Below are 23,071 nucleotides of genomic sequence, written 5' to 3'. Positions count from 1 at the left end.
AGAAGAAATAAACTAATATTGAGTGATTAGAGAAATATATAGACAATACTTCACTAAATTGTCTAATGATTGCTGTTAAACAGTTAAAGCACAATAACAAAAAGGTTACTTGAGATTATCATGGTAGATATAGGGACTACCACCATTGAAGTTTACAATGGGAAGAGATTGGCCTCTGCTCCACATACAGCATAGGCAAGTGGGAATTTTCTCCTAAGGGGCAAGCTGGATGTGAACTGGATGAGAAATTACTAGAAGGAAACATCAGATCAAAGAGAAGATTTGGGCTAACCTGACCTAACAGGATTCCTGTTGAAGACAGGCCAACGTGATCAGATATCACTGAGTATGATGGAGGCTAAGAGCCAATCAGACATTAAGGATGGTCAGATATCCAGGCTGAGCATAGCAGAGTTCTATGTTAAAATTGGGTTTTACAAGGCAATACACAGATTAAGGAGAAAGTTCAGGAGCTTGACTGAAGTTTTAGTACAGGTACAGCAGAGACTCTTAGTACTGTTGGTATTCTGGTTAGAGAAACATGTGGCCCAAACATATACAGTCCAAGTTAAGTCACTGTTAATTTCTATGTCAATTATACCGAGAAAATTGATATATTGATGGAGAGTATTTTTGCATAGTGTATTGCCCTTTTCAACATCATTCTGACATTCTATGTCTTCTGTAGACATAAAACCTCCTATAAATGTGAAGACAGTGTTCTTCTATTAATCTCCTAGAAGAGGGAGGATCATGGCAGAGGGACATGAGAGAGACAACAGAGAACAACTTGACGATGGCTCTGAGACATGAGTTTCAGAGACCTTGGCAGGAAAAACAAATGGTGCAGGTTTCCACTTTAAATTAGGGGCCAGCTTTCTTAATCCAGTTTATGCAGCTATATCAGACTACCATAGAAAAAGCAATTTATAAAGAAGAGAAAAAATACTTTTCAGAGTTTCACAGGTTAGAAATCCAAGATCAAGTTACTAGTGTTTGGTCTGGTGACACAGTCTTCTTGCTATGTCCTTACAAGGTGGAAGTCAAAAGGGCAAGAGAGAATAAAGCTGTGTCTTCACCCAGCAGGAGAATGAGAGAGAGCTAAGCTTTTCCCACAAGTCCTGCTTCCAGCAGTATTAGCCCATTCAGGAGGTGAGAGCTCTTGTATACTAAATAAGTCCCATTAGGCTCCAGCTCCTGACATGTTGTATTGAGAGTTAAATTGCTAATGAACCTTATGCTTTAGATTGAATAGAACGTGGCATTCTGCCCCCAGAAACTATGAAGGCAAATGTGGGAAGAACAGGAAACTTGGTGAAGATAATATACCAAGAAAGTTTCCACCATCCTTTTGTTATGATACAACACTGCAGCAAGTAATTAGATATATTAGGTTTTTAGACAGATCAGACAAAGGTCATTCCAGAAAGACATTTTACATATTCAGTAGTGCATCTGACCTCGTCTATAAAAATGTTAAGATAGGACCGAGTAATTAGATTAATATAGTGGACATTAACTAGGTTTCACATAATACTGTCAAGCATTACCTCTTTAGTCATACAAGGAAACACCAAATTAAACACCGAAGAATAAGTAAGTAATCTTAGTTATGTATTCGCTGAAGAAATTAATAGAATTTAGCAAAGACTTTCTTCTATAATTGTAAATTTGAGATTAAAAATAGGAGAATTAAGGGAAGAAGAGAAAAGAAGATAATGCTCCAAAAATTAAAAGAACAAAAATCAAAAGACCGTCTATACAAATAAATACAATATTTTTTGTACCAGTACTGGGGCTTGAACTCAGGGTCTGGATGTCATACTTTAGCTTTTACAATTCAAGGTTGGCACACTACCACTTGAGTCATATTTCTACTTCTGGCTTATTGGTGGTTATTTGGAGATTAAGTCTCGTGGACTTTTCTACCTGGACTGACTTGGAACCACAACCTTCAGATCTCATCCTCATGAGTAGCTAGGATTACAGAAATGAGGCCAATTCCTAGTCATACTCAGTATTTAGTAAACAAGAATGATAGTGCCAAGTTTTGTTTTCTTCAAAATTATCAGAATTCAATATTATCTCAAGGTCAGAAGGCTATGTTAAGAAATGAAAGACTTGCATAAAGTCCTGTTTTTCCATAAAAAATAAGAAGGTCTTTTATTATTCTTTGGAGGAATAAAGAAACTGCCGTTCACAGGAATAGTGGTGGAACAAAACTTCAGAGGGAAGACAATTGTTCTAGCTTCAAAGCTGGAAACATTCACATTAGGATGGATGAGGGAGAAAGAAGAGAGCTTCCAGAAAGGTCCACTGCCGTCTTAAGTAGCATTTCATGTAACTTGTTAACCTGCATCCTGGAACCCTTGAACCAATTGTTCATAAAGAATGAGGCCACACACTAATTTGTCCCCAGAGAATATAGAACATTATTATAACCAATAGTTTCATTTGTTGAGAATTACATATTAATAATAGCTAACAAGAAATTATCTTACTTAAATTACTCTTTTCCTTATTCTTTCCTTATCAAAGAGACCAGTGAAAACATAAATGAATGGACTTCAGGAAATACTTGAATGAAGATAAAAACAAGGTGCCCAATTTATCACCTACCAAGTAAATAAAAATTGGTGTTTCCTTCCTGTTGTATAGAAAAAAAACATTCAGGAGAAATCACAAAGCTTAAAGAATAATTGGACCCTTATAGTCAATACCAATAGTCAAAATACCAACGAATCATAACAAGTAATTGAGCTCTTCTATGCCAGGCTCTGTATTACACACTCTATATGAACTGGTATTTCATTCACCTACAACACTCACATAGTAGATATTGCTGCACTCATTTAATAGTTGAGAAAGGGCTGAGGGTACACCTCAGGGCTAAAGTGTTTGCCTGGTATATGTTTGTCCTGAGATCAATTCCCAGCACTGAAATTGTTTGACTTTACATAGCAAAAACTAGAATCCTAGTTTTCTCAACTGAAAAGAGAAGACCTATATGTTTTATTTTATCTTGTTTTTTTTTTCATTTAAAAACATGCTTATTTAGCAACTGAACAAGTCATCATAGCTACATCTGCAATTCTGCAGAACTGGTCCTCTAGCAGGATAGGGCATTTCCAAGAATTTCCCAGCTCTGTAATTCCAGTACATCTGCCCTTGTTTTCTCTGTCCAGTGCTTGTATGAATGTACGTGTTCCTTTGGTGATCTCACACTTCCTTGTCTGCCTACAGGTGGTGGGCAGGGGAGTGGGAAGCCTGTTCAGCGACGTGTGGCCCCTATGGAGAAAAGAAGCGAACGGTGCTGTGCATCCAGACCATGGGCTCTGATGAGCAAGTTCTCCCAGCTACAGACTGCCAGCACCTGCTGAAGCCCAAGGCCCTCATTTCCTGTAACAGAGATATCTTGTGTCCATCAGACTGGACAGTGGGCAACTGGAGTGAGGTAAGCTCAGAGGCTAAAGGGGAAGCTCACATTACTAGTGCTTCATCAGCTCTCCACCCATTCTTTCTCATTAACCAATCCAAAGTGACCGTAGGTAAAATTGTATAATGGATGCCATCTATGGTCTCTGGCCTGTTTCTGCATTTCCTACTACCCCATTTTCTGTTTCCCATCCTTACAAGTTGCTCTTACTACTCCAGTGGTCAACTATGCACTGCTGGTGGATCCCTAGCAGTACAGGCTCATGAGAACTGATATTGAGGTTTTTGCTAACTCATTGTTCAGCCATTGGTAATAAATCAAAGCTCCCCACTTACTCCAAATGCCACTTGTTGAATACTTTTCAGTACTTTGTTGTTAGCTAAAACCAAGCGAATGCTGCCTAATGGTAGGATAATGGGGAATATATTTAACACTTAGAAAAGCCCCCTCAAGTTATCCATCTGTTCAGGTTGTGTTTAGGACATCTATTATTAGTCACATAAATTTGAGTAAGCATTGCATTTTTCCAAAATTAATTTGCTTTAATTCTCTGAGTGTAATTAGAAGTCAGAAGGCTGGAAGGTTGTGAAAATCTCCTAAGCTTTAATTTTCCATGGGTCACTGTGGAACCTGATTCTGTCAGCCTGGTACTCCAGCAATGATTGGGGAAGTAAGCCTCCTCCTTTCCAGTCTCCAAGGGCTTCTGTCTCCTGGTGGGTATTTTAGACACTGATCTAAGGAGTGTGTATATGATTTTTTAAACCAAAAGGATGGAATTTTGAGACAGAATGCTCATTGATGAGCTTCCCAGAGAAGCTACAAGCTTTCTATAATATTATCATTGACTAAGATATTGCTGGCACTCCTCTAAGGACTTACCTTCAAGAAAAATGGAAAATATCTGATAACTGATTAATGAGTAATGTAATCAAATGAGATTAGGCTGTTGAATTTCAAAAATAATGTTTTATTATAAAAATGAGATTAATTTTCTTGTATAGATTATGGAAATGTTCTGAAAACATTATCAAAACAATTCTAACATTTATATCAGCAAAGCTACCTACCTTTTTGGAAAACATTTCCAAAACGCTGTTCATAAGCTAATAATCACTATCAGGCTTATTTAGTTTTCTATTTCTGTGCAAGATACTTTGTAAGACATCAAATGAAAATCAAAAAATAGAAAGGATGGGTACTAGATAGCAAGAACTTCCTATTAAATGAGAAAAGAAAGAAGAAGAAGAAAAAAAGTATAAAAGAAATATACCCACCAATAGAGACAGGTGTATTATGGACACAGAACTGATAAACAGAATATTTACTCTGCTTCCTCTAGGAGGCAAAGCCACGGGGTGTGGTTGGCCTGGCATTTTAGTCCACTGCCAATCTAGATTGCTACAAATTGCAGTGTTGTCAAAATAAGGCTGAATGGGCCACTGTGATTGGCCCATTAAATCTGTTTGCCACAATGGTGTTGGCTGCATTCAAAACAACTAATAATTTTGTCATGTAGAATTTACTAACTGCAAGATCTTAATGGTTTCTAACAAGACTGCAATTATAGATTTGGTTGAGAAGTTCTTTTACTTATGTTCACATGTTTAGAGAGCATAATAACCTGTCTGAACTGGAAAGCAGGGATCCAAAGAGCTGTCACTATATGACAAGAACTGGTGTATGTCTGTGGTTCCAAATAATATACCACTGCAAGTAATCCACTGTCTCGCTTCCAGTTGACAGAGCTGAGCAGAAGGCTGATGTCTTCATTCAGGAGATGTTACCTGGAGAAATGCTTTTAGTTAAATCAGCATCCAAAAATTCACCAAATGGATCGTCCTTGCTTCCATAACAAACAAAAAAGCATATAAAATCATCAAGCATTAGTCCATTACATATTCATGCATGTATTTATCAAACATGCAGTATGCATATTCAACACCTTTATGAATATTAATACATTTAATTCTCACTACTGTCTTAGTTCCATTTTGTAGGCAGAGAAAGTGAAGCACAGAGATGTTTAGAAAGTTGTTCCAGGTCACCTAGCTATCAAGTGATGGAGCCAAGATCTGATGCCCACAGCAGAATTTCCACACTGAGCCCTGTGCCACACTGCATTTCAGATGTCTCGAAATATAGCAATACAGCAGTTCTTGGAAATCATAAGAAATGAATTATGTTTGGAAATAATTTACCATCATTGTTTGTCACTTTGATGGAATTCCAGACTGCATGATGATGGCTGAGATCTCAGAGCCTCTCAAAAACTAATCTCACCACATAATTTCAAAAGGAAAAGAGAAAAGGGCCTTTCAAATTATTTTTACAGCAACATGTTGTATTTCACTGACAGTAGAGATGCATTTGAATGTATTTGATGGGACATTAAGTGAACCCTCCAAAACCAGATGTCCTCAGGATCTACAAGATCTTTTATTTTTAAATTTTGGCAAACATTTATTTTACTATAACAGGATTAAGTATGGAGAAATGGTGAAGAGAGAGAAAGGGGGGTCCTGATCTCTATGTAGGAAAGGGGAATTAAAGACTCCTACAAATATTGTTTTTAATCTATCCTTTCTATGGCTGACAAAAACATACAAACAAAAGAACAAAGCAGTCAATCAGCCAAGTTGCTAAGTTTTTAAGGTATGGGAGTGTTACATTAATCAGTTTCTTAGCACTATAACAAGGATTTGTAAGAGCTAGGTTAAAGGTGTAAGGATTCGTTTGGCTCAAGCTTGAGGTCTCAGTACAAGGTTATCTGTCTCTATTACTTTCTGGTCCATGGAAAGGCAGAAGCATCACGGAGGAAGGGAATGAATGGTGGAGGAGGAAAGCTGCTCACCTCATGGCAATCAGGAAACAGAGTAATGGGAAGCTGCAAGGCCAGATATCTCCTTCAAAGACACATCCCCAGAGGCCTACTTTCTTCAACAGGCCTTATCTCTTCCTACCACCTCCAAACAAAGCCATCAAGGGATTAGGCTAAATCCCCGTGAGGTCAGACCCACTATGATCCCTCTCTGGTGCCAGAGCTAGAGACCACATCTTTAATACATGAGCCTTCTGAGGAGGCCACTTCATGGCCACGCTGTAATAAATATAGGGTCACTAAAATAGACCAAGTGTTGATTGTAAAGGAGGGGATTATTTTTGTTCTTGTTTTAGTTTTTTATTTTGCTTTGGGGGAGTTTGGGGTTTTTTTGTGAGGTTTTGTGTTGCTTTTTATGTTGGTCCTAGGGTTTGAACTCAGGGCCTAAGCATTGTCCCTGAGCTTTTGCGTTCAAAGCTAATAGCCCTCTATCACTTGAGTCCCAATTCTACTTCCAGCTTTTTGGTGGTTAACTGGAAAGAAGAGTCTCTTTCCTGCCTGAGCTGGCTTCAAACTGCAGTCCTCAGCTCTTAGTTTCCTGATTTGCTAGGATGATAGGCATGATCCACCAGGGCCACAAAAACCAATGGCATTTTTATTGCTAAATGAGAAGCAAAACAAGACACACATTAAGCCACAAGAATTCCTATATAGAGGAAGAAGAAGTAATAGGGAGAGATAGGATATATTTCTAAGAGCCACTTGCCCTCTGGTATTCCTTAGGTTCAGTTAAGGTTCCCAGACATTGATCCCTGGTGATCTGACCTTTAATCCTCTCTGCTTTGGCATGAGTTATCTATAAGTGTCACCATTCCAGTTCCTTCTTGACATCAGCAGCCTGTGCTCTGCCAGGTTTCCAGGGGGAAACATGAACACTTTTGTTTGTTTAAAACACCTACTCAGAGAAAACCACTTGGAGGCCATATTGTTGCTCTTTAATCATGTCTGATTTTTTTTAATTGTCTAGCATATTCCATTACTGTTCTAGGACCATCCCAACAAGGAACTACAAACTAGCAGGCTTACAAGACAGAAAAATTCTTGTCTCACGGTTTTAGAGGCTAGAAACCTGAGATAAAAGTCCCAGCAGGGTTAACTTTCTTCCTTCCAAAGGCTATGAAGGAAAATAATTTCATGACTAGTTCTTATTTTCTGGTAATGTCCTGGCATTCTTTGATATTCCTTGGATAGAAAATGGATCACTACGTTCTCCCTTCATCTTGCCATGTTATCTTCCCTGTATATGTGTCTCTGTGCCCACATTCCCAAATCACGTTGGCTTAGACACATGATACTGACCTCCTCTTGATTACCTCTGTAATTTCCTGTGTTCAAGGAAGGCTTCATTCTGTGGTTGGGATATTAGGACTCTAACATACCTTAGGTAGTTTGTTTTTGGTGGGGCCTAAGGGCTTTGACTTACTTACAAACCTGATTTCTGTAGGAGCTGTAGTCATTCGTGACTCTACACACCAAATGTTTTAAAGTATTAGCTATTTCTTTACTTGGCCTGTTAGCCCGAACCCCCTGAGAAACTCCAACTTTGTCTTCGAATAAATTCTCTCAGTGCCAGGGCTCTGTTAAGCCCCACCTGCTTCTTTCCTGCTGTGTATCTCTGGTGAGGGAAGGAGACCAATTAAGCAGCAGAACCATTTTTAAGCAGGCTTCCTTGCCCCAGAGACAGTTTAATTCAGGAGTGATAACTGGGAAGGGGACAAAAACAGATTGGCAAACTGCTTGCCTGGTACAGGGTTCAAAATTATAAGGTGAGAGCATATGATAATCATAGCTAAAAGTAGCTGTGAGAATTCTAAAACCACCAATTGAGAAAGTTCCAAGTGTGGTGTCATGTACTACATTTTTCTCATCTGAAGGGCTTGACAGCTCCTAAGGAGATAAATGCACTGGAAGAAGTATAGGATTGAATACAAAGCAGCACTGCTTCTTCTGGAATAACTATGAGGGGAAAACAATCAAATGTTTGGGCCCAGTGTGCTCTGGCTTGTTGAGTACAACATGTCCCGACACCACAAAATAGCACCCACAAGCTATCTGAAAGAGTCATTGTCTCCTAGGTAAGGAAATGGAATGTGAACAGAAGGTAGCTGTGACTAGAAAATACATACTCCAGCCATACCTTAGGTCTTCATTAATGATTTTTTGAGTTGTCACTTGGGAATAGGACCAGTGAATGTTGATCATCTGCTATTGTAAGAGAAGCCACAATCTAGAATTTTATTAATATGAAAAAGCTTCTTTTCCCATGTGAGTAATAGCTGTCTCTCTTTTCCAGTGCTCTGTTTCTTGTGGTGGTGGAGTGCGGATTCGCAGTGTCACATGTGCCAAGAACCATGATGAACCTTGTGACAGGACAAGGAAACCCAACAGCCGAGCTCTATGTGGCCTCCAGCAATGTCCGTCTAGCCGGAGAATTCTGAAACCCAACAAAGGCACAATTTCCAATGAGAAAAATCTACCAACATCTGATCCCTCCAAGCCCATCCCTCCACCTACCCTCAGGCCCACGGTGCTGACCACACCAATGGTGACTGAGTCTGTGAGCCTAAGCACTCCAGCCATCAACAGCACTAGCTCCACCACAGCCTCCAAAGGAGACCTGGAGGGAAAAAACTGGCAACAGAGTTCAACCCAAGCTGAGCTAGACACCCACCATCTCATTTCCCCTGGAAGCACTTCTCAGCCGGCTCTCACTTCCTGGTCTTTGGGCACTCAGCCCAATGAAGGAAATGTTTCCAATTCAGATACCACTGCTGCCTCCCAGGAAGACAGTACATCCACAGCAACAAGTGGTTCTGACTTGGCATCATCTAGCTATGCTGTGACCTGGCAGATAACTACTTTCTGTAATACCTTGACCAGAGATCCAGACATGGAGATTCAGAGTGGTTCAGGGGAGGGTAGTGAACAGCATGAGAACAAAGATGACAGTAACTCGGTAACATGGAGTAAGATCATAGAACCTGAAAAGGATGATTCAGCAGAAAGAGGTACAGAGATACCACTTGGACCTCCACCAACACCTTATCTTGAGGATCATTTCTTGAGTCCTTTCAGCACTGAGAGGGAAGGACTCCTACCTAGCCCAAGACCCATTACCTTTAAAAATGGGACCCTCAGAGCTGAGAGTTTGGTCACTGAAAAGCCGAGTCACAGCCCATTCCCTCTTGAAGGAGACCACCAGACAGTACCTTCAGAGAAGTCAGCAAACTACACGAGTGTTACACAAGGCGCTGGACCTGTTACACAAGGTTCTAGACCAGTCCTGACCGAGGAAGATGCATCCAGTCTCATTGCGGAGGGGTTTTTGCTGAACGCTTCTGATTATAAGCAGTTCTCCAAAGGCCACAGACCTGCATACTGGATTGTTGGAAACTGGAGTGAAGTAAGAGGTTCTGTTTCTTACCCCAGTCCTATACCTAAGGGTGTACTCTTCCCGTGTAATTTTAAAAATGAACTTGCATTAAAATATAGTCTAAGGATTGAGCTCAGAGACTCAAGCCTCTAATCCTAGCTATTGGGAAAGTAGAGATTTGGGGATCTCAGTTCCTAGCCAACCCAGGCAAAAAAAAAAAAAAAAAAAAAAAGAATTCACAAGACTCCATCTCAAATAGTTGCTGGGCACAGCAACGTGTAAATTTCATTCCAAAACCACAGATAGGAAGATCTCAGTTCAATCCGTTTGGGCATAAAATGAGATCCTATTTTAAAATACAATCAACAGGGTTGGCAGAGTGGCTCAAATGGTACAATGACTATCTAGCAAGTGTGAGACCCAGAGTTCAAAATAATTAAAAAATAAACAAACAAACAAAGTATCTGAGTCTGGAATGATGGGTCCTGTCTATAATTCTGGTACTCAGGAAATTGAGACAGGAAGTTCTAGAGTTGAGGCTATATAGTGAGTTTGAAGTCAGCTCAGGCTATGTGTATCAAAGGAAAGAGAGCATGTGATGTTCAATGGAAAGAAGCTGAGAAAGTCAGGATACCTAGGACAGTCAGCTATGTGATCATGGGAAATTCAGAGAATTTATCTTTGGGTGCCTGCTTTCTGTCTACAGGATGATAGGGCTAGTATAGATTATAACTCCTTTTATTGGTGAGCTATACCTAGTTGATTTCTTTTTCCTAGTCTCAAGACATTTAAAAATTCACCTTAAAGTTGGGCAGGATGGTACATGACTGTAATTCCAGCACTTAGGAAACTGACAAGAGGATCTTGAGTTCTAAGCCAGCCAGAGCCTCGTAGCAAGATTCTGTCTCAAAGAAAATTCATTTAAACTCATTGTAAAAGTTAGAATTTAGAAGAAGGAGAAAGTAAATGTGATGGAAATCATTGGCCTTTATTTTCGGTCTCCAGATACTTGTTTTTCCATTTCTAGAATTAATGAAATCTTTTGAGGCAATAAAATCATTTCTCGCCTATTTGAATTTTGAATGTACAATGTGTGAACTTGTTAAAAATAATGTGATCCTGGGGCTGGGAACGTGGCTTAGTGGCAGAGTGCTTACTTAGCATGCATTGACCTTTGGGTTTGATTCCTCAGTACCACATACACAGAAAAAGCCAGAAGTGGCATGTTGTTCAAGTGCTAGCCTTGAGCAAAAGAAGTTTAGGGACAGTGCCCAGACCCTGAGTTCAAGACCCAGGACTGCCAAAAAAAAATAATAATGTGATATCCATAAAGAGAATGTGAGGCAAAATAATCATCATCCAGCATTTGTGACATTTCATATCATATTTCCTTTGGTAAAGAGAGGGGAGATATTAGTATGTCATGTAAGAAAACAATGCAATTATAACCAGACATAGAGCATGCTAATTTTCAACCTACTGTCACCTGTCCTTTCTTATAAGAGGGGTAATCCTGGAGAATATTATATTATTTATATTAATTTACAATTAGAAATCTTAAGATGTTTAATTGTTGAGTGACTTGCCTAAAGACCCCATTGCAACTGGATAATGAACTTTCTCTTTCCACTCTGACCTGCTATATCTTCTCATGGCTTTTAGCACAAATTGACAATTTACAACTATAGGATTCTTTTGTAGAATTTAATCAGTCTCTTTGGTCATGGAACTGTTATATCATAAATAAGTATCTAAATTCAAAGCTTTATTTTGAATCAAATGTTATCAGTATTTGCCTTTGGATTACTTTTATGATTCAGCATCTTATTATCTCCATTCATAAGAATCCTGCTTCAGGGATATATATATTTTCATGTTCACAGAAATCTAATTTATTGAAAGAAAGATGAAGTAAGAACTAGGCCTCATAATCCAAGCATTTTGATCACATTTCTTTCCTAATAATGGGAATACATTGTCAATAATAGTGATAAAGCTTACAGGATGCATTAAAGGCATGATTTTAAGCTAATTAGCATGACCTTGGTCATTTAACCTTACCACAGCCCAAGGATATTGATAATACTTTTTTCTGTTTTACAGATGTGGAAACTGAAGCTGAGGAAGGTTAAATTTGTAGCCAAAATCCTGTGAGGGATGGGCAGGGATATGATCTCAGGCAGACAGACTTCAGAGCTCATTATTCTTTGCTTTACACATCAGAAAACATGGCCCTCCCCTGTCCTGTTGGTTTATTTTATTGCTCCTTTGGTCATATTACATAAAACAACACTAATTTTGTGGTGACCCTGGATGGACACATGAGAAAATCATGTAGTTCACAAGAAAGTATTTTACACTAACACTGATTCACACTTTTGATTCACATGGCAAATGGTCCGTAGGGCATCACTACAGTGAATTCAGTGTATTTATTCTGACATAAAATTCATCTGTTTAGGTATTTTTAGAATGATCTAAAACATATCAAAACAGTACTCTCAAATTTTCTCTTTCCTTCCAAAAAAAAATCTGCCCTCTTTAAAAATCAGATAACCAGGCTACTGTCTTCTCTTAGTCAAAGCAGTTTGGACAATAAGCTTCTTTAAGCTTACTGGATTTAATTGCCGGTGACTCTGGGGTATCCAACTGATGACTTGGGGATTGTTGTGTGTCTGGATCTGAAGTTCTTGGGAGAGAACAGAACTCAAGATAAGATCTGGTAGTCATGGCTGATGGGGGATATTAGAGTGTTCAAAGTGACTGAGATTACCCCAAAATACCTGCAAAAGTCAGTGGATGGGGAGATGAGACCAGGGAAAACATAACATTTCAAGAGTCTTCCTCACAGAAAGAATCCTGACAGAAAAACTAATTAGCAATAAAGCAATACTTAAGACTATTAGACCCTTGGTACCAGCTAGGTGGTACTGTTAAGGTCTAAGAACAAAAGAGTAGGCCTATTGAATTTGACAATTAGCAGGTCATTGGTGACACTGGGGCGTACAATTTCAGTTTTGAATGGAAGAAGATATGAATTTGGGTAAAAAGAAGGGGGAGTCCCTTAAGGGACTATCTCAGTAATAAATAGTGTCCTACATTAGGACTACTAATAAGGAGAGACAAGTCCTTCTTGGTCCACAAGTTAATACAAAAGTCTCATTAAAAAGTAGCTCTGAGGGGAATGGGAATGTGGCTCAGTGGTAGAATGCTTGCCTTGCATGCATGAGGCCCTGGCTTTGATTCCTCAGCACCACATAAGCAGAAAAAAGCTGGAAATGGCGCTGTGGCTCAAGTGATAGAGTGTTAGCCTTGAGCTGAAGAGCTGAGGGACAGTGCCCAGGCCCAGAGTTCAGGCTCTGAGCTGGGCCCCAATTGCTCACACCTGTAATCCTTGCTACTCAGGAGGATAAGATCTGAGGATCATGGTTCAAGCAAAGTTCATGACATTCTTATCTCCAGTTAACCACCAAAAACCAAATGTGTGATCAAGTGCTAGAGCATTAGCCTTGAGCAAAAATTCTCAGATACAGCAGCCAGGTTCTGGGTTCAAACCCCAGGATTCACATACACACACACACACACACACACACACACACACACACACACACACACACACACACACACACACACACACACACACACACACACACACACACACACACACACACACAGAGTTTGAGGTTTTTTTCCCATACTCTTATCTTTTCATTCATCCTCAAATCCCAGAGAATTTGTGAAATTATTGTATTTAAGTGTGTTGTCAGGATGGGAATGTGGCTTAGTGGTAAAATGCTTGCCTAGCATGCATGAAGCCCTGGGTTCGATTCCTCAGTACCACATAAACAGAAAAAGCTGGAAGTGGCGCTGTGGCTCAAGTGGCAGAGTGCTAGCCTTGAGCAAAAGAAGCTCAGGACAGTGCCCAGACCCTGAGTTCAAGCCCCAGGACAGGCAAAAAAAAATGTCATGATTTTGCCCTGTGGATATTTAATATATGTTAATTAACTGACATGTTGCTTCAATAAGAAATTGTTACAACCAAGTAAAATATGCAAAATAAATTGCACATCAGCCATGATGACTGTTTGAACTCAGATTATAGCAAATCAAGACCCAAGAATTAATTTTGACTCAAATGTCATTTGACTTTGACAAAAATAAGCTGTTTTATTCAATACATCACAGCTAATCAAAACTGAGCCATTGATATCTGCTAGTTCTAGGCAGTTTGACTCAAAAAGAGGAATTGACACATTGAAATATTTATAATCACATGGGTATTATGAAATTAGAGCTCCACATTGAGTGGGAGTCCAGTTCATAATGAGGCCTTGATGTCTTCTCTCTCTACGTATGTTTTAGGATTACATTATTTTTTGTATGAGATTATCACCGGTCAGGGCTCAGAGTAGAAGCTATCAGTTTTGAGTTTCTCATTTGTCTCTGATTTTTGTGCTGCTCATTCCTGAAGCTATTTCTTTGGAACAGCCTCTTTCCATAGTCAGAAAGGTCACATACTTCTTAAGCACTGTTCCCCAACTCTAACATCACCACTGATGTCAATCTATCTCTTACCTACTAAAAATCCCTACCAGTTCAACTCAGTACCACTTCACTATTCTTCTATCTACTCTATTCCTCTTACTGTAAGGATTAATGGTTTCTAATGGTAGATGTAGTAGGAGAGTCAGTGGGCTTGTTTTTGTTTGTTACAATGATGGAGGCCGCAGGGAAGACTGAGAGAGGGCTGCTTGTCTGAGAGCCAAGAATGATTAAAAAGCCCTGCAATGTTGAAGTAATACTCTTCTCTTTTAAGGGAGAATTGTCCAGTACAAGAAGACAGTGGTTCCATAGCTGAGAATGCAGGATCTGTGGTTCTAACTCTTGCCTGGGACTTCTACTTTTGTTTCCTGTTTGGCCTGTGTGCCTTCATTCTCTCCCTTTTCCAGTCTTTTCTACTAACTCTTGCAAGCCTGACAACAGTATCATTTTTGTCCTCCAAAAGATTTTTCTAAGCTGGGTGCTGGTGGCTCATGTCTGTAATCCTAGCTACTCAGGAGACTGATATCTGAGGATCATGGTTCAAAGCCAGCCCTGGCAGGAAAGTCTGTGAGACTCTTATCTCCAATAAATCACTAGAAAATCGGAAGTTGTGCTGTGGCACAAGCTATAGAGGCTCTCCTTGAGCTGAAGAGCTGAGGGATAGTGCCCAAGCCCAGAGTTCAAGCCCCATGATGGACAAAAAAAAAAAAAAAAAGATTTGTCTAATTCTTCCAAAGTCCTGCTCACAAATTTTTAGTTTCCTTACTAACATACCAGATCAGGTCTACTAATACCATTAACCTCACTAATATGGTTTTCTAACCTTACTGTCTTCTACTTTTCTTCATCCATCTTATGCTTCAACAAATTCAAATTGCTAAAATCCTTAATGTCTGCCTATCCCAACAAATGCTTTCATTCAAGTTATTTCCTCTGCCTGGAATTTCCTTTTTCTCCTCCTCTGCCCTTTCCAATCGTACCCATTCTCCAAGAGCAAGTTTTGAGCTTCTTTCATAAAGGCAAGAAGTAATTCCTAAAATTCCTTAATGTTTAATGTGATATCTCTCTTACTTTGTGCTCCCAATTTTTGTCCCATAAAATTAAAAGACCATTAACAATAGGGGCCCTATTGTTCTTTTAGTATAGTTTTGAAAATTAGGTAATTGACAAAAACTAAATTGTAGATCTAAGACTTGAACTGGACTTCCCAAATTTGAATCATGGCTCACTTACTACCTGTATGTCCTCACCTTCCGTCTGTAATATGAAGTTAACTCTTGACTCATAAGACTGTTCTACCATCCCAGAAGTAACTATGAGTCACTTAGTTATAGAAGAGTATTAGGCACATAGGAGGCATGCAGGATGTGTTTGTTAAGATCCATGTTTACAACACTAGAAGTTTCATGCTATGCAATGTGCCAGGTATGGTTCTTATTTTGACAGAAATTCACCTCAGTGAACTATCTCATTCAGTTAGATCACTTGGCCAGTCAATTAAATGTAGGCTGTGTCATGTGAATAAAAGTGACAGCATGATTTTCCACAGCCTTTCACACAAGGCTGACATGATCTTCAACATCAGTTCCAGTTCTGAGCACCTGACTCCTGTTCTTGACCTGATTGAATGGTCATTAAAATCACTAAAATTGTTCATAGGATAACATCTTCAGGGTCTTCTTTTCTTCCTCATCCTCAAGTCCTTGTTTGAGACTTAAATTAGCAAAACTCTAAACAACAGAACCCTATTTTCACTTTTATTCCATGGGTTTACTCTTTTCAGTTTAATCTTTTGAGTATCACTGGGTAGCTAAGTAGAAATTCTTAGGAAGAAATACAGAAATATTTATTCGTGAGTAGAACTAGATTCAGACTCCCCCCAGAGACAATGTGCGCTATTTTGCAACATAAATAGTGCACAAAAAACTATAGCCTTCACTTGAGATTTAGAAGGATCATCCCTGATCTGGGAATTTAGACTAATTAAAAATTATCTTGGGGACTGAGAATATAGCTCAGAGCAAGGCCTTGCATTTGATCCCTAGCAGTACTTTCAAAACTCCTAGTTAGGTTAACTATTTTCTTTTTGCTCTACATAAGCACTTGAAATTAGTAGTATACTATCTATGTGGCTTTGTTCATGGCCCCTAGACTCTGTTGGCCCCCAGGTCTGGAAAGTGATACTATGTCCCTGACTCGGTGGCTGTGTTATGTTTGATAGGAAACAGTTATAAAACACTGAGGATGTCCAAGGCAGTATGCATGAGTGATTTTCATTAGTCCTGACAACAACCCAATAGTGGAGGTCTTGGTTATTACTAGTTTTACAAGCTAGAGGAGTTAGAGAATCACACAGCCTGGTCACAAAATTAGCCAACTGCAGAATTGAATTGTACATTAACAATTGTACCTTGCACCAAGAGATTCTACTTAGATCAGATTGGCTTGTTAGGTAGCTGTTGAAGGTCAGCCAAACGTAGACTATAATGACTTCCAAAGATCATTGACTGACTATAATCACCACCCAAAGTCTGGTCCACTGAGTTTCCTGGTTTTGTTTCTTGTGAGGTCTAATCATTCATCAGGCAGCCTGGGGCTAGTCTTGTGGCAAACTCAGGGGTCCAAAAGCAAGAGCAGAAAATATTATGTTCAAGCTAAACATGGGATATTTAAGAATTACAAATAAATGCAAACACCTTGAGAGAGATGAGCTTTACATATAAGAAAAAGTGACTGATTAATTCACCACTGGTGCATGAAGTAGAGAAAAGCATCATGTTGTGACATTTGTCTAACTCTAAGTATGGTATGTGGGCTAGCAGCTTCAGCATCAATGGTATAGAATCTTGGCAGCACTGCAGACCTCCTGGATCAGAGTCTGTAATGAACAAGGTCCCAGGTTCTTCCTCTAGGAACTAGAGTCGCACCGCTGTGGCAGACATCAAACTACATTGTGGCTATAGGAAACTTTATCTTACTCTTAGGGCAAGCCAATTCTCTAAGCTTCAGTGTTTTTATTTACACTGTAAAAATATCTGCCTGCATTCCAGAATTTGCTAGAGAAAGGAATTAGCGAGTGTCATTGCAGCATTAGATGGAGATGAGGAAAGAAGCATGGAGATCTCAGATGCTGCGCCACTCTGAAGAGCATTGGTTTGAGGCATGGCAGTGCACCCTCTACCTCCTAGGCAGGAGGTAAATGTAAATATGGTTTATTTACATATTTACGTGTGCATTGGGTTTTCCCCCTGCTTGTAAGCCAGAGATCCTTGACTCTGCTGTGTGTGTTTGTTTGTTGGGACTGAACTCCAGGCTTTGCTCTTGCAAGGCAGATGCTCTACCACTTGAGCCATACTCCAGTCCCTTTTTGCATTGGTTATTTTCAAGGTAGGCTCTCACTTTATGCTCTGCAGTTCTCCATGCTACTGTGGCTGAGAGATGCTGGATGCTACATCCAGCCATTGTGCTTGCCCTGTAGTTGGGATAACAGGTGTACACACCAAGCTCAACCACTGAGATGAATGTCCATAAACGTCTTATCTGCTCAGGCTAAGACCATGATGCCCAAGTAGCTAGGATTACAGGCTTGAGCTACTACACTTTTATTAAAGCTAGCAATGGTAAAAATTTAAATACTCAGAGATTCAGATGTTGTGTTGGTAGGAACTGTAGTGTCGGTATCATCTAATATCTCTGGAACAGTCTTAGAAGCTAGCACCAAGTCCTGGCCGAGTTCACCGACAAGCATGTCTGTCTCCACCTCTTTCTTCTTCCTCCTCCTCCTTGCTGCAGTGCTCCACCACCTGTGGATTGGGGGCCTACTGGAGGAACGTGGAGTGTAGCACCCAGATGGATGCCGACTGTGAGTCCATTCAGAAGCCCGACCCGGCTAAGAGATGCCACCTTCGTCCCTGTGCTGGCTGGAGAGTAGGAAACTGGAGCAAGGTAAGCTCTCAGGCTAGAGAGGAAGGAGTCTTTTGTAGCTCCTTGTTAATGGCATTTTCTCTTCTCCCTTCTACTGCCTCTTAAAAAACCATGGATAAACAAATCATGGGTGATACCATAGGCCTCGCTCAAGTTACATAAAATCTCAGAAGTTTAGAGTTTTTATTAACTCACCTACATTTCACCCGCCTGCCCTTTCTCTTCTGGATAAACTGGAACAAAAAGTTAAGTCTGCATAATTGATTGCTTTGTTCAGCATGCAATGCAATTTGTAAGTTATTTAAAGTTAGCATAATAATAAATAATTATATATTGTCACATATATAATTAAATCATGGCTTAGCAGCTCTTCACAAAACAAATACACAGTTTAATCTCCCAGACTTACAATGAAAAGAAAACTGGGATATAAAGAATAATTTGGTTATTAAAAGTACATTTTTCAATGCGGCATGGTAGTTGAGCCTATAATCCTAGCTACTTGGAAGGTAATGATCCCCCAGAGGATCATGATTCATGACTAGCCTGGGCATAAAATAAGTTCATGAGACTCCTCACTCAATGGCTGGGCTCAGTGACACATGCCTGCTATCCCAACTACAGAAGAAGCTGGTACAAGGGCATGTACCTTTTAGCCCCAGAGAATGGAACAAAGTAAGAAGATCCCAGCTCAGGCTGGCAGAGCATAAAGTGAGACCCTACTTCAAAACCTACCAATGCAAAAATGCAACTCAAGAGGTAGAGCAGCTGTCTAACAAGTGAGTAGGCCTGAGTTCAAACCTCTGTACTATCAAGAAAAAAAATGTATGTATTGAGGTGACATTGAGGTGATCTTTTTAATGCCCTTTTAATTGGGCCACGATTACTCGCTTTACTGTCACGTCCTGTATAGTCTCTTGTAAAAAAAGATGTCATGAATTGGTGCTTTGGGCACACTCACCAGGCCCAATCTACTTATCATCCTGCAGCAGAGCTATGTAGTCTTTGGGGATCCACTGGAACTCTAATGTTCCCTGTATGTTTCTGTCCCTTTGTCAGAGAACCAGTTTTCCTGACAGCTGAGCCACAGGCAAAGAGAAAACAAAGAGCAGAAGTGTGAGGAAGATTGAGATTCTGTCAATGTGAAGAGTTCATCCCCCCAGACAAATAGAACCACAGTGTAGAAATCTCTGATTCTTCTGGCAGACATACCTTCAGACAAGAGCATAAAGTACCACTGATACGCCTTAGGCCCTTCCCCAAAGTAAGGCTCTAATCTTCAGGAGAAAAGGAAGTGACACTGCTCCTTCAGAAAAAGTTCACTCATTCTTTGTCACCATTAATGAATGCTGGTTCTTTTTCTCTTCCAACTCATAACAAACTCAGAATCCAGCAAGGCCTGAATTTTAGCTACAAATTATCTTTCTTATCCAAAAACATCTCAAGAGTGTTTGGGATGTTTTTTTAAATCCCCGATTTTGCCAAATGCTGTGCTAATCCTAAAGTTACACTGTCCCCTCGCTGGGACTAATCAGTTCCTTGGAAACTGAGTGGCTTACAGAAGGACATGTACATGAAGTAGCTTGGAATTTTGAAAATTCCAGCCTGAGGAATTCTATTTGATATAAGACCATCAGCAAGAAATTAGAGAACTCATGTACAGCCAGGTCTCCTAAAGAAAGCCCTGTTTCTCTCTCCCTTTTACTGTTTTCAGATATATTGATTTTCCCCAAACCGCTTCCTAAGCTTTATCTCTGTCATATCATCAGTTTTTTTTTCCAGAAGGTAGTGACTACTACACCTAAAGTCTGATCGCTTCATTCCATCTCCTTTATAGGGCAATAAATAAATCTTACATTAAGGATATTATTTTAATCATCAAAGTCAATGGCTGATTTTTTTCTCACTGTTATGGTATCTTTCCTAGGAATGTTCATTTAGACCTTATCTTAAATTTTGGTGAGCAAAGGAAGCTCCTTCTTATTACCATGTTACTTACCCGTTCATATGGGTATCTGGAGTCCAAAATATGTATCAGGAAAGATTTAAGCCTTCTTTCTCAGCTTTAATGGGGTTGTTCCTTCCATCGAAGCTCACTGGGAGAGAAACCTCTAAAATGGGCAAATTGACTTCTGGTTTTGCCCTCAGAGAGTTATAGATTCTACTAAGTTGACATTTTTGCCTTTATTCAGATACCTTTTGCAGAAGTAAGAATTCTAATATGAGAAGGGAGTGGATAAATGAAAAAGCAAACGGGAAACAAGTGGAGACATAATACTCAATCTAACATGTGATAAAGGCAATGTGCAATGTGGCATGATACTGGGGGAGAGGAGGGACAGAGGATGGACGGGTGATTCTGATCAACAAGCACTGGGCAGCTGGCACCTGTGGATCACACCTGTAATCCCTAGCCACTCAAGAGGCTGAGATCTGAGAAGTGTAGTTTGCAGTGACCCCTGGCATGAAAGTCCATGAGATTGTTATTTCTGGCTAGCCATTTTTAAAAAAGGGCTATGAGTGAAACTGTGGCTCAAGAAGATACAAAGGCCTACTTTGAGTAAAGAGCCACGGAAGAGCTGGGCACTGGTGGCTCACGCCTATAATCCTAGCTACTCAGGAGGCTGAGATGTGAGAACCACAGTTCAAAGCCAGCCAGGGCAGGAAAGTCCATGAGACTCTTATCTCCAGAAGTGGCGCTGTGGCTCAAGAGGTAGAGCATTTGCCTTGAGCTGAAGAGTGCAAGGACAGCGCCCAGAGTTCAACCCCCATGACCGAAGGGAGAAAAAAAAGAGCCACAGAATGATGCCCAGGCCCTGAGTTCAAGACCCAGTACTGGTGTAAAACAATAACACTAGACAAAGAGGACATTTAAGGCTGGGAAGATGGCTCAGTGGTAGAGTGCTTGCCTTGCATGCATGAGGCCCTGGGTTCAATTCCTCAGCACCACATAAGCAGGGGAGGGAAAGCCGGAATTGGTGCTATGGCTCAAGTGGTAGAGCACATGTCTTGAGCTGAAGAGCTGAGGGATAGTGCCCAGGCCTAGAGTTCAGGCCCTACAACTGGACCACCCCCCAAAAAAGAAAAGAGGACATATAAAATGGATAGATATCAAAACTTGTAAAGATATATCTAACCATTGAAAGGTTTATCCAGACATTTAAAGAATTTTAATTTGTTTTAATTTTTTGTCAGTTGTAGGATTTTCACTCAAGGGTAGCACTCTAGCCCTTTGAGCCACAGTTCCATTTCTGGTTTTCTGGTAGTTAGAGATAATCCCCACTTGGGGATAATCAATATATCTGCGAACAATGAAAATGTGAGAGAAATTCAGGCTGGTTTTGAACCTCAGCCCTCTGATCTTAGCCTCCTGAATAGCTAGGATTGTAAGAGTAAGCCAAGGGTGCCCGACTTAAGAATTTTAATTTTATCTTGACTCTTTTACATTATTTCACCAGTCAAAGCCAGAAGCACTTGAATTCTAGGAGGGTAGGGTATGCTGCAATCTTTCCTGAACCCATGACACCACACCTGAAGTGTCCTGGTTCCTCGCTGGAAATTCTCCTCCAAGGTGATATCTAGATTACAGACTCCATACTACTCTTCTCCTTAATGAAGGCTGATTCACTGGCATGAGAGCTCCTTGTATCTGGCAGGAGAACAGGACTGCACATTCAGACTGTGACTTGCTTCTTCCCTTTCATGAATGAAGACATCTGCAACAAAATCAAGGTTGTTGTCCTAGATTTGTCCCAGAGGTAGACTTTAGAAAATGTAGCTCTGTGGGCTGGGAAGGTGGCTCAGTGGTAGAGCGCTTGCCTTGCATGCATGAGGCCCTGGGTTCGATTCCTCAGCACCACATAAGCAAAAAGAAAAAAGCCGGAAGTGGTGCTGTGGCTCAAGTGGTAGAGCACTAGCCTTGAGCTGAAGAGCTGAGAGACAGCGCCCAGGCCCAGAGTTCAGGCCCCACTACCGGACCCCAAAAAAGAAAGAAAGAAAGAAAGAAAATGTAGCTCTGAGGAATTAAATCCTAGAGGCAGTGGTAGACTTAAGTATCAGACCCATGTGAGATAGCGATTTGCCTTACTGTTAATTAGCATGTACAGTCACCCACTCATCTAACCTTTTAGGAGCATTAGTCTTCTCACCTCAGAAATGAAGTAGAAATGTTGCCTCTAATTACTCTACAGAGTTGTTGTAAGGATCAAAGAAACGTTTTAATCAGCTTTCCATCACTGGAATAAATACCTGAGATAATTAACTTGTAAATGAAAGATTTGTTTTGGCTCACCGTTTTAGAGGTTTCCATCCATAATACATTTAGTCTCTTTGTTTGGGGCCTGTGGCAGCACATTACGTGGTGGTAAGTACGTGGCAGAGCAAACATGCCTGCAATATCAGGAAGACCTCCCCCTAGGCTCTACCCTTTAAGATTCTACCACCTCCCAATAGTGCCAGGCTAAGAAACAAACCTTTAATATGAGGCCTGCTAGATCCATCAGTGTGCAAAAATAAATAAATTCATTAACTTAAAAAAAAAACTTTACAAAGGATAAAAGACTGTTCCAACAAAGCTTTTGATAACCTTTGATCTCTAAGCAAAAGTTAGAGCTAGCTATTAGGCTAACCTCTGGCAACCCAGTCTTTGGACCACAGGCTGGTGAACAAGTCATAATAGAGTTAAGTCCTACCAAGGGGTACTTGGCAGAGGAGTTTACTCTTTAGCACTAAGCAGATAGGGTACTCAAAATGTCTGTGAAGTTTGAAGGACTTGATCTACCTGTGGATGCCAGCACTTCCTGGGCACCTATTTGCCTAGTAAAGATGCTTTAGACAAGTGACTTCATTATTACCCTGATACAGGATTTTATAATAGCCACTGTGGGAACTAAACCTTAGGGTGTTTCAGTTTCTAACA

At 40.2% G+C, this 23,071-nt stretch overlaps 1 protein-coding gene across 1 annotated transcript in view; it reads left to right on the top strand.

Moving 5' to 3' along the window:
* Positions 1-23,071, top strand: part of Adamts12 (ADAM metallopeptidase with thrombospondin type 1 motif 12) — a 237,724-nt gene that overhangs the window by 189,541 nt on the left and 25,112 nt on the right. The window contains exons 18-20 of the mRNA XM_042690638.1: positions 3,244-3,454; positions 8,608-9,717; positions 18,022-18,174. Coding sequence (XP_042546572.1) covers positions 3,244-3,454; positions 8,608-9,717; positions 18,022-18,174 — 1,474 coding nt within the window. The remainder of the gene's footprint in view (positions 1-3,243; positions 3,455-8,607; positions 9,718-18,021; positions 18,175-23,071) is intronic.

The sequence above is a fragment of the Dipodomys spectabilis genome, unplaced genomic scaffold, assembly GCF_019054845.1.
Source record: "Dipodomys spectabilis isolate Male_0828 unplaced genomic scaffold, ASM1905484v1 ptg000138l, whole genome shotgun sequence".
In the NCBI taxonomy this organism is placed as follows: domain Eukaryota; kingdom Metazoa; phylum Chordata; class Mammalia; order Rodentia; family Heteromyidae; genus Dipodomys; species Dipodomys spectabilis.
Note: the sequence above shows the minus strand (reverse complement) of the source record. Positions and strands in the feature narration are given on the sequence as shown.